Here is a 12,707-nt window from a genome sequence, read left to right as displayed (position 1 = left end):
CCAGGTATGGTACCCTTGAGCAAAGTACTTACCCTAGAAAAATTGCTGGGATGGGTAATCAATTGTATGTAGCTCAACAAAGTTAGTTGCTTTGGGGAAAATTGTCAAATAAATGTGTATAACTAATTCCACCCCCATCTATCCAAAAAACTGAAAAAAATTTCTTCATGGTAGTTCTGTTTATGGTGTTTGGTTCTGCACTGAGAATATTCAATTTGAAAAGTATCTCAGTGCCTATTAAGATTTTTTTTTTTATTTTTTTATTTTTATTAAATCAGTATTGCTTTTATGTTACATTGAATTTTGTGATGATGACCATTAATTGTGTTAGTGTTGGTCTTTTCCCAGGGGTAAGCATCCAGATGTGTTGTCACAGTTGAACATCTGGGGGTTACTCTTCCATAAGTACTGTGGATCATAATTGTATCATTGTTGAGGTCAGACAAAAAGAGGAAATGTTGCTCCAGGAAACAAGACATCCTATAGGTATGTATTTACACAGGATGGGGGTGTGTTTCATTAAAAAGCTCTCGTCTATGAAATTTTAAAAGCTTCCATGTTAAATATAATAGTCCATTGTTTGGTTACAGAACTGTAAATAGCCAAAAATAGCCCAGTTTCCTGGGATAAACCAGTTTGCCAGTGGTTGTTTTTGTTTGGCCATGAAGATGCTTTGGTTTCCAAAGGAAATGTGTTCTAGTCTATTTTCTTTTCCATCAAATTTCATTTCATTTTTGGTTTTTTAAAAGTAAGAATGTTCTTAAAACCTGTAGCTTCACAGAATGAACTTCTGAAATGCAAATCTTCACTAGACTTGTTTGTGTCTGGATGGCCGGAAGCAGGGCAGTTCTTCTCCAAGCCCCCATGTAGCATCTGTTGGCCACATCTGCCACCCTCTGATCTTCTTTACCCATCAGGATGTCGACTTACAGCTTCTCCTCTCAAAGACTGAGCTCACCACGGCATCATCTTCAAGCCACACCGTTGTTTTCCACATTTTTGTGATTCCTGTCTTCACTGTCAGGAATATGTTCAGCATGTGGTCACATCTTTTTTGGAGCCTTTGTAGTGGTACTCTTCTTACCACTCTGTCACAGCTGTGTCCATTTACCCAAAGATTTGCCTTTTCACTTTTGTCTCCTCTGTGGCTTCAGAGGTCAGCCAGTGACACACACAGCCACATTTCGTTAATACTGGGACCCTACTACTATATTCAGAAATTCTTTTTATTGAAAAGTTACTCTTTATGGCAGTAAACATTTCTTACATCTTTTGAACATTTTTGTTTGAGTCTTCAGAACTAATGAAATAGCTCAAATTATTTGACTCATTTTGTGTTAGAAAACGAAGACCAGTTATGGAGTTGGGGATTTTTTTTTTTTTTTGCTGCTGCGAAGACCTGGCCTCTCAAGAACCATTTCAGATGGCGATGGCATATAGTTGGCATCCAAAGGCACATAGTATGAAATATTGCATATTATGTATCTTGATAATTGTATGCAAAACTGTTGCAACTTCGTTTATTGTCATACGTACAAGTATCATGAAATTCTTTTTGCATACTTCTGCACAGACTGTGAACAAAAACAATAGATAATACTGCACAAAACAATGACAATGAGTAATGCTAATAACAATAACGGTAACAGTAAATAACAGTAAGCAGCCAGAGAACTCAGAACATGAGAATGCTAAAAGTGACAGTTTAATCTACCAATGTGCTTGGAAGGAGCAGTCCAACTCCAGTTACAAAAGGTGGCACGTTGGTGAGTGTGGTATACTCTTGCAGGAGTGGGGTAAAAGCTCTTCCTGTACCTAGCAGTGTGGGTTCGAATAGACCTGAACCTCTTTCCAGGCAGCAGAAAAGAGAAGTGCCCATGCGGGGTGACTGAGCTTCATGATGCTCATCGTCTTTCTAAGGCAGCATGTGGTGTAGGTGTCCTGGACTGCTGGTAGGTGTGTGCTGATAATTTCTTGAGCTGTTTTGACCACCCTCTGTAGGGCTTTTTTGTCCTGTATGGAGCAGCTGCCACCCCAGGATGTAATACACCCTGTGAGGACAGACTCCACAGCACACCTGTAGAAAGTGGTGAGGACTGTAGTCGACATCCTGGCTTTCTTCAGACGTCTGAGGAAGTGGAGGTGTCGATGGGCCTTTTTGATGGTCGATGCAGTGTGCTCAGTCCATCTCAGTTTGGCAGTGACTGTGACCCCTAGGAATCTGAAGCTGTTGACCCCTTCTACACTATCCCCTCCTATGTAGACTGGTGCATGAGCCATATCCTGTTTCCTGAAGTCAATCACCAGCTCCTTAGTTTTACTGACATTGAGAGACAGGTTGTTGTCCTGGCACCACTCTGCCAGGAGCCTCACCTACTCTCTGTAGGCCGTCTCATCATTGTTGGTGATCAGACCCACAATGGTGGTATCGTCAGCAAACTTTATGATGGTGTTGGAACTGTGACTGGCCACACAGTCATGTGTGAACAAGGAATGCAGCAGTGGGCTCAGGATGCTTCTCTGTGGCGTGCCAATGGGGAGGAGGTGTTTCCGCCCATCCGCACACACTGGGGTCTGTTGGTGAGGAAATCCAGGATCCAGGTGCACAATGTGGTACTCAGCCCCAGACCTGGTAGTTTGAATATGCAGTGTCAGAAGTGGGATTTGAACCCATGCCTCCATTTGGAGACCAGAAGCCCCATTTGCAGAGAAGGTTTTGAACCTTGAGTCTGGCACCTTAAAGCCATCAGTACTGGACGCTAGCTGACAACGGTCTCAGCCATCCTGACAACTCTACATGTTAGTGGAGGATGTGTGCTTCACCCTAAACTCTCAAATCCTTGCCTTGCAGTCAAAACCCTAAAATGACTCATTCAAATGGTTCCTATGGCAACAGTGAGCTCAAGTGTCTGCAGTGAGAGTTTGCTCTGGAGTTTTATAACATCGTGCACACAGATCACCAGTTTGTTTCTTTGATGCTGTAGTTTGAGGTCAGTGCTAGGGAGTAAGTTGGGCCTCCTCCTCATCTGCAGCTTTCCCTTCTCTTTATCCCATGTGTCAGTTCCCACGCTGACTTAGCATCTTGTTCTGACTTGCAAGCCAACACGCTGGAAGTACAAGGAAACTCATGTACATATTACTCTGCAGTTTCACTGATTAACTGTGGAAGTAGGACAGCTGGTACTGTAGTGGTTTGAGCTGCTGCCTTTGGATTCAAAGGTTGTTGGTTCTAATCCCACTTCTAGCTGTAGTATCTTTGAGCAAGGTACTTACCCTAAATTGTTCCAGTAAAAATTACCCAGCTCTACAAATAGGTGATTTTAAGTAGCTTAACATTGTCTCTTGCTTTGAAGAAGTGTCAGCTAAGTAAATGTAAATGAGGACTGTGAAAAGCATTAAAATGTTGTACAGGTGTGAAGTTTCAGTAGATTCATTAATGATTTAAGCTATTCAGTGAGGCAGTTTTTCTTAGAAATAAGTTAACAGATGTTCCTTTATAAGGTAAAGTACTGCCCAGAGCAATTTTCATAGGATGATGAGAGATGTGTGCTTTTGTCTAGCTTGTGCTGGGAAGATGCATTGTATTTCTCTAAGCGACAGGGGAGACCTAAAGCTCATTGAGACATGGCTCTTGCAATTATGTATTAATCATCAATAATCACTCAAGCATTAATCTAATGATTTTTTTGGTGTGTTCTTGACATTTATACATGTACGGGTTGTGATGGCTGCATAATGGTTAAAAATCCATCACATGATCCCAAGAAACTATTCTGCATAAAAAATTTTAATGAAAGAAATCCTGAGTTTTTGTACACAAACTTTATTCAGCTTTTGATTCAACTTATAGGAATGGCACATCTGAAAAGAGTTTGGAAAAGCATGTAAGAATGGAATGTCTTAGAGCAAAAATACAAAAAGGTACAGTTCAAACACACCCCTCTAGCCTTTGCCTTCAGTTCATACTACTATAGAAGAGGTACATCATGAGGGTGAAGAATGGCATTTGGCTCACTAATGAAGCAATGCTTTCTGATTGGGACATGCTTCTTTGGTCTATGGCTAAAAGCCACACTTTGAGTCTGTGTACTATACTGGGAGGGTGGCAGGGGAAACCAGTGAATGGCTTCCCTCATAGCCTTTAGTTGAACTAGATTTAAGGAATTTTTCACCTTTCCAGTTTTAAGCCTTCAAGATACACACTACTTAGTAGCACTTAAGCCTTACCAAGAGGATCTTCCTAGCTGCAGACCCTTTTGAAGAGATTTATGTAATTCCTCCCCCCCAAACTCATGGACCACAGCCCAGCAGCTACAATGGATGAGATGTGACTAATTCATGGCCCTGTTTTTTTTTTTAAAATTGAACCTGCAACAGCAGCACTTTGCCCATGTAGAAATAAAGCACCCTTCACCCAGGAGTAAATCAGTGACTGAGTGCAATGTTATTTTACCTTCACTTTATTACATCTTTCACTGTTGAGTTGCCTTTTGTGCCCTGATTATTTTATGGCACAATTAATAGAAGGCAGTTACTATGTTTCCCTTTCTACAGGGTAAAGTGATGCAAAGTTAGACTTATGCAACAATTGTTCCATTAGTGTAGTTTTTCCTGCAGTTACAGAATGAGGGTAGTCATTAGCAGAGATGTCAACAGCTAAATAGCAACAGTTTAGACCTTTGAAATACAGCTTGCCTTTATAATGCAAAAAAGCACTAGCATGTTTCAGTAGTTCTCCCCCCACAAATGACCTGAGCACTACAGTTTAGGTACATGTCTGAGGCAGAGCCACTCATTCATCCCTAGCTGCCCTGTGCTCTTTGGAACCCCCTAAACCCCATGTGCATGCAAAACAAGTAAATAAGTGCCGATTGCAAAAGTGCATTTAGAATTCCCAGAGGGTAGAGCTGTCAATGGTGTCCGTGTTGGCTTTCAGGACCCCGGCGTGGTCCCCCTTCAGGTATTTGCCATCACACGACTTAATGGCTACTTTGTTGTAGTCGCAGAACTCCAGCAGGAAGTCCACTGGGGTGTCACTGCTGCTCACCACCGACGAGTCGCTGCCAACCACCCAGTATTTTCCAGTGGAATCTTAATGGAGAATATTGTGTCAGTCAGGGCAGTCAAGGGCTACTTTGTTTTAGTTGCCTTTGAAAAGGCAACTCATTTTGACATCTTTCTCAATTGCACTTTTACGAAAAATTTGAGCGCAGAAAAATTCTGCACTATAACAGCCACTCATTACCTTCAGTTAAAGATTAAGGTACCAACTCCTTGTCATTCCCACTGAGACACCTAGACCCTGTGCTCCAACTAACCTCTGAGACTGTAAGCTCCATTATTGAAGTCCAGCTGAAAGATGTCATATGAGGAGCGGTTGGAGTCCAGGGTTCCGGTCATTTTCCTGCAGCCTATGAAGCCATGCTCTCCACGGAGTACGATGATTGGTCGATTAATAAGCTTCATAATAAACTCCTCCGTTTCCCCTGCAAAACGCATTAGGTCAAGTTGGCACATTAATGATGCATTTATTCAGCTGTTGCTTTTCTCCAAAGCAACTTGCAATATTAAGCCATTTGCCATAATTTACACTGCAAAAATTGGCCACATGGTGCCATGATCGATGCAACACGCAAGAGCACATCTACTATAACTGGCGCTCACCTGCTGAATCACTGGTGGCAGCAAGCTGTCCGTTCTTCTTGGCCGTCACAAACTTCCCGTTGGCAGCTTTTAGAGCTATTTTCCTCGCACGCCACTCAATTTCAAAATAGCAGTTTTCTGACCTGGATAGACAAGCAACCTGAGTCTGAACAAAAAGCACACCATCTACCCTCATGTTAAATTTAAATGTTTTTCCTAATTTTAACTGTCCTAGTTTGATTCTCCTTTTAAAAAAAAAAAGGGGACAGTTAAATTAAGGAGTTTGCCAATAGACCTTTAACAGCACAGATATCAGGTGCTAGGATATTAACCACTAAATTACCAATGCAAACAGTTATTTGGATGGTTCCCTTTGCTTATGATGGCATTATCATGGTCTATGAAAAATCTAATTATGAGATTTAAGGCCAAGTTGACCAACATGGGTACTGCCAAATCTCTCAGTAGATGTGTTATGATTCATAAGCTTCTGATATCAAATTAGACTCACTTGGATGTAGCTGTGCACTGCACTCCGCCGTTGTCAGCTAGCGTCCAGTACTTTCCAGCACAGGTCTTAAAAGCACACTTCTTTGTGTCCTTGCTGATCTCCATCTGAAAGGTCTCTTGGTCACCTTCCTCATCCTGATTGGCTGACAAGTCAATACCTGAGACATGGAAGTTGAGATCACTTTAGACAAACTGGCACAGAATTGGACTTTTGATATTTGCATTTTAACTCAGCCTTCTGATGCTGTTGAGACTAATTCTCAATTACTGAAGAATGGAGTCATTTCCATTACCTCCCTATATAGCCCTGCATAGTAAAATTCTATTCCCTTAATGTATTACTGTACTAATTAGACCCAAAAAAAGTCCCATTGACCTGTAATTTGGGGGGGAGTCACCCAGCAGATTTAACCTTCATGCAAACAAGAGATGGAAAAACATTGACTAATACACTGGCCTGGAATCACAGTGGAATTAGACACAGCTCAAATTCATCTTGTGCAAGACATGTGCCTCGGGCATCTCAAAATGAGAAAGGGGACTGCATCTGCTCAAAATAATGCAAAGATGTATTCCAGCTTCTGTAGAAGCAGCCCATGTTGCATAACAGATCTGAAGAACACAAAGGATGTGAACGATGCACAAATCCTCACAATCAGAGCCACCACCCACCACATCTTCCAAGCTAATCAATAGAGTTGATCACATAGGTGCTTTCACTGTAGCTCAACAGCAAGAGCTCATTGCACATGATCTAGAGAAGTTGAACACTACAAAAACATGAGCAGTGTTAGCCATGCAGTACACCTGATTAGTCTTCCAATGGGAAGAGCACGAGCCTAAGTAGCCCATCAGGAACAAGCATGTGAGATGAACATGTGCTCCTTCAGCCCAACACATCTGCATTTAAACTCGAGTTTGTAGACTGAAGGATTTTGCCAGAAGGCAAAGATTCCATGATCGTCCATAGACTCCACCCTAAAAAAAGTTGATTATAACTGCATGTACCAAGTTAGAGGACCAGTGTGGTATTTCACCCTTGTTCTCCTACATGCAGGAGTCCCTCTGACAGACCCCTGATTGACCCAGCAACTTATGTATGAAATCCAGAAATTAACTGCTTATGAATACCCTTAGTAGGGTACATCTATAGCTTTCCATCAGCTGCTGAAATGCACTTTACTCAGAGTTGTACATCACTTTGGAGAAAAGGGTCTCATGCACATCAGCTTAAAAATCCTTGCGCCAAATCATTTTGCAAAATAAACAAGAAGCTGGGTGGGAAAGTAAGCAGTGCACAGGCTGGGCCTTTGCTCTGACATATGGACTTCCTCTGACAAATAGTCAATGCACTTCAATATGCAAATGAGCTTCATAGTTGAAAGGAACTGCTTCACGGAGTTCATGCAGACTAATGAGATAGTGATGGGGGGTGGCAACATACAAACATCAAAATCTGGATATGGATTGCCATGTGAGACAAACATTTTAAAAAATAGCTCTTTATACATTTGCCATACTAAGTTTGGCTTTCTCTTCAGTCTGTAGAGAAATAGAAATCAATGTCTCCCAAAGGCAAACATTAAATCCTGAACTCAATCCTAAACATCTTCAAACACTTTCTCCCCAAATCATGAACTCCTACTTTTCAAATTAATAAATATCAAACACTCAGAAGTTTGACCTGTGTCCGAGTTATTTTCGGTGACATCTACCACCTAGTTTTAGGTGGAGGAGCAGGTTGTAAATCTCTTAAATCAGCATTCAATAAATGACTCGTGGATTTTTAGAGCGAAAAGGAGCAGTGTGATCCTCAACGCCCCTCAAGTTTTTGGTTAGGCCAAGACAAACTGCACTTAACCCTTTGTTGGAGCTCCCAGCAGCCACCTTTCCTCAGAGCTCCCCATGGTAAGTCTACAACTGTCAATGAGCTCCAATAACATTGATCCCACATCAACAAACAGGGGCTTTGAACTTCTACAAAAGAGACTCTGCAGCATAGAGGGCTTGAGCACAAGCTGAGCTGACCACCTGGCCTCTCAACTCCACACCTACCTTGCTTGGTGGACACCTTCCTGTCGTTCCCGGCGATGAGCACCACCTGGGCGTAGCTCTGGCTCAGCACGAAGAGCTCATCCTTGCCCACCTTGGAGTTCTTGCCCGACCTCATGGTCCCGATGGGCCCGTTCGGGGACAGGTACTTCCCGGAGCAGTCCCTGAAGGCCACCTTCCCGGACCTGAACTCCAGCGTGTAGCCGGTGCTCCTGTCCGCCCCGGCCGCCAGGCCGCCGTCGTTCCTGAGGAACCTGTGATCGGAGGTCTCCAGGTGGTAGCGCCGATCCTGGAACACCAGGGTGATCATGGAGTCCACGCCCCACGGCACGTCCCTGTCGATGGAGATCTCGTCGGCGCCGGAGCTCAGGTGCGCGTAGCGCTTCCTGGCCACGCTGTAGATGTTCACCTGCGGGTGCATGGCGATGTGCAGCACCCACTTCTCGGCCATGGAGATGCTCTGCGCGAAGCACGTGATGCGGTCCTCGGTGCCGCCCAGGTAGCGCCGATGCGCCTCGGACTGCAGGGACCACGTGCCGTCGTCGTGCGCCGCGATGCCGAACCTGCAGTCGGCGCCCGGGCGCTCGCTGTCCGCCGTCACGTTGCCGTACTTGTCGGCCGCCACGTACCTGCCCAGGTGGCTCCTGAGGAGCACGGAGCTCGAGTCGTCGCCGTCCTGCTCCATGCTCCAGATCTGCTTCTTCTTCATGCTCGTGGCGGACGCGTTCACGGTGAAGCCGAACGTCTCGGCCGTCAGGTACTTGTTCCCGCAGCTGATCAAGCCGAACTGGATGATCTGCGGCGGATCCTCGGTGCCGTCGCTCGCCATGGCTGCGCGTGCACGAACGATCCGCCCGGCGCCGGTGAGGCTGAGGCTGAAGGTGAGACAGAGAGAGAGCGCGCGCCTGTACCGTACGGGATGCCGGCGGTGTCGACGTCGGGAGCGCGCGCGCGCGGACGCTCGCCGATCTGCAGCCTAGGCTCGCGCACCTCGGCCCGCACCTTTTTATACACGCCGGTGATGTCAGTGCCGCCGCAGCTCCTCCTCTCCTCTGAGCCGGGGTTCGAGAGAGAGAAGTCAGTTCGAATCCCCACTCCTACGCTGTACGCTCTGCCAGTTTACTGCTCGGTAACAGCCTTCTGGGAAATAGATGGCAGAACTAAATGTTAATTTCAGGGAAAAAAAAAAAAAAAAAATGTATATATAGAGTGAGAGACAGAGAGAGACAGAGAGGGGAATATTATATAGCATATATACATATATGGTCACTATATTATATTCTGTACATATGCTATTATATATGCCCCCTCTATATACTCTATCTGTAGCATATAATAGATAGAGTATATAGGCTAATAGAGGGGGCATATATGGCATAAACATAATAGCAAACATAGATACCAATATATATATGTATATATATACACACACATACACTACTGTATGTAATATACCTATAAATATATATACTGTGGGGGGGTGTGGTGGCGCAGTGGGTCGGACCAGGTCCTGCTCTCCGGTGGGTCTGGGGTTCGAGTCCCGTTTGGGGTGCCTTGTGATGGACTGGTGTCTCGTCCTGGGTGTGTACCCTCCCCCTCCAGCCTGACGCCCTGAGTTGCTGGGTTAGGCTCCGGTTCCCCGCGACCCCATCTGGGACAAGCGGTTCGGAAAGTGTGTGTGTGTATATATACTGTGTTTTCAAGCATATTGTGTAGAAAAAAGTAACGTACTGTAAAATGAGTCTGTGTGCTGGAAGCTGATGACCACATGCCATGGTGGAGGAGACCAGTACATCTCAGAATCAGAGTCAGAACGAGCTTTATTGCCAAGTATGTTCACACATACAAGGAATTTGTCTTGGTGACAGAAACTTCCACAGACAGAATGACAGTGACAAGACACAGATAATAAAAAACAGAATAAGTGAATAAAAGATACAAATATATCAAATATAAAGTACACCATATACAAAATAGACACTAAACATTATACGTATGTACAGATATGTTATGTACAAATGCAAGGGAATGTAAATAAATGATATGATGTGATATATAAATATAAATAGCGCTGTGTATTGCACTGATTTACTCTCTAGGGGGATTTAGCTTTTCATGAGGTAACTGGCCTGAGGAAAGAAACTTTTCTTGTGCCTGGCTGTCCTGGGTGCTCGGTGCTCTGTAGCGCCGGCCAGACGGCAAAGGTTCGAAGAGGAAGTGGCCTGGATGTGAAGGTTCTACAATGATTTTGCCAGCCCTTTTACTCACTCTGGACGAGTGCAGTTCTTGGAGAGGGGGTGGAGGGGGGTGCGCCGATGATTCTTCCAGCAGTCCAGACTATCCGCTGTAATTTGAACCTGGACTCATCGGCCCATCAACCTGAACCCCCAGACGATTTCTTTTCTCCTTTGCCTTTCAGCTGGGTCTTACTTACAGCTTTAGTAACCAAACTAATTCCACTATAAAGTGTCACTTTAAAGTATAATACAGGAATTACTCCTCCTCGTAGTAGCTGAATGTTTAAGTAACCCTTTATCGTATTAAATTATACAATTACAAATAGTTATTGTGTCTCCTGATCCTTTGTTCCCCGTCCGTGTCACTGTGTGACAGCTATAAATAGGCAATAAATAAATAGACGATCAATAGTTTTATAGTCCCCTATAAAAATGAATTGAATTGACCTGAATTACACCCTGGGCTTCTGCGACCATGGTACATCACTGGTATTTGTTTCTCTTTCCATGTTGCTAATCAGTTAATGTATACACACACAAACACACACACATATACAGTATATATGCTGTAGAATTTAAACATTATTGAATAAAGCAGTTGTACACATGCAGGCCAGCAGGTGGCGTAGTGTTTAGGGCTGTCGTCTTGCACTCCAAAGGTTCCTTGTTTGAATCCCAGTCCTGCTTTGATCAAGGTCCTCGCCATGAACTGCTACAGTGAAAATGACCCTGCTTTATAAATGGGTAAATCACTGCAAAATTGCTCAGACAAAGGTGACAACTGAATAAGAAGGTAAATTACATGCTTTTATGACTTTTCTGGTCCCTAACCGTCGTTTTTAACGCTTTCCTGCTCAACAGGGACGTTCCATGCGAGTCGGAGGAATCTCACAATGTGTTTTGAAAAAGATCCACGCTGTCGGTCATAATGCAATGAACACACTCTTGTCCGCTGAATTTCGCTGAGAATCTTAATGTTTTTTCATCGGGGGGAAAAAAAATACTATGTGCTAAAGATTTTATTTTTGAGCAGGAAAGGGGAGAAATGGCATAACGCAGGAGAACGAGGCCAAAACGAGCCCTGTGTGTAATTTTAGAAGGCCAGCAGAATAATAAGGTACTAAAATGTAGGACGAGTTCAGACGCAGCCAGAGGAGCCCATTACAATAACCGTCCCTGAATTGGATCCCATCAGAGCAGCAATTACCGTAACGGCGGAAAAAAATATGTATCCCTGACATACATATGCTGGTTTGGTTACCCTCACATGCAAACATTTTCACACAAAGGTCCTCGGCAGGGTAGCGTTCTGCCGCAGACCCATTACGGACGGCCACGACCGGGGCATGACAATGTCAGCTGTGTTTACCGACCTTTAAAGTGCTCTTGCCGTTTCGTAATCTCCCGCCCGCGAGGGAAAATCTCTGTGCCGGTAAAGAAACGGTCCCCCTTAGGACCGTGTAGCGAAGGTGTAACAGTGTACAGTGATCATTTAATTGTTCATATTGTTTTGTTGGTGGGTTCTGCTCTTATTAGTCAGTATTACCTTAGCCGTACCATAGTGGCTGTACTAGTGGCTAAACTGTACAGGCTGTGCTGTAGTGGCAATACAGTACTAGAGAATATTCTGTAGAGGCTGTGCTGTACTGAGAATAGTTGTGCATATACCATAGTGAATATACTGGTGGATATACTGTACAGGATTTACTCTACTGGCTACACCACTGGGTACACTATAGTGGCTGTACTGTACAGGCTACACCAATGGATATACTATAGTAGCTATACTGTACATACTATACCAGTGGATATACTATATTGGCTATACTGTACAGGCTATACCAATGGATATACTATAGTAACTATACTGTACATCCTATACAAGTGGATATACCATAGTAGCTATCCTGTACATTCTATACCAGTGGATATACCATAGTAGCTATACTGTACATTCTATACCAGTGGATATACTATATTGGCTACACTGTACAGGCTATACCAATGGATATACTATAGTAACTATATTGTACATCCTATACCTGTGGACATACTGTAGTGGCTATGCTGTACAGGCTACACCAATGGATATACTATAGTAGCTATACTGTACATACTATACCAGTGGATATACCATAGTACCTATACTGTACATCCTATACCAGTGGATATACTATATTGGCTATACTGTACAGGCTATACCAATGGATATACTATAGTAACTATACTGTACATCCTATACAAGTGGACATACTGTAGTGGCTA

At 43.8% G+C, this 12,707-nt stretch overlaps 1 protein-coding gene across 1 annotated transcript; it reads right to left on the bottom strand.

The window, feature by feature from the left end:
• Nucleotides 1–4,347: 4,347 nt before the first annotated feature.
• On the bottom strand, nt 4,348–9,235 carry LOC108926337 (fascin-like). The gene is made up of 5 exons (XM_029246565.1): nt 8,209–9,235; nt 6,155–6,311; nt 5,665–5,786; nt 5,319–5,486; nt 4,348–5,091 (listed from the first exon to the last, which is right to left on the bottom strand). Exons 1-5 carry the CDS (start codon nt 9,032–9,034, stop codon nt 4,886–4,888), a joined length of 1,479 nt encoding a protein of 492 aa, XP_029102398.1. The 5' UTR covers nt 9,035–9,235; the 3' UTR covers nt 4,348–4,885.
• Between the last annotated feature and the right edge of the window lie 3,472 nt (nt 9,236–12,707).

The sequence above is a fragment of the Scleropages formosus genome, chromosome 20, assembly GCF_900964775.1.
Source record: "Scleropages formosus chromosome 20, fSclFor1.1, whole genome shotgun sequence".
Lineage (NCBI taxonomy): Eukaryota > Metazoa > Chordata > Actinopteri > Osteoglossiformes > Osteoglossidae > Scleropages > Scleropages formosus.
Note: the sequence above shows the minus strand (reverse complement) of the source record. Positions and strands in the feature narration are given on the sequence as shown.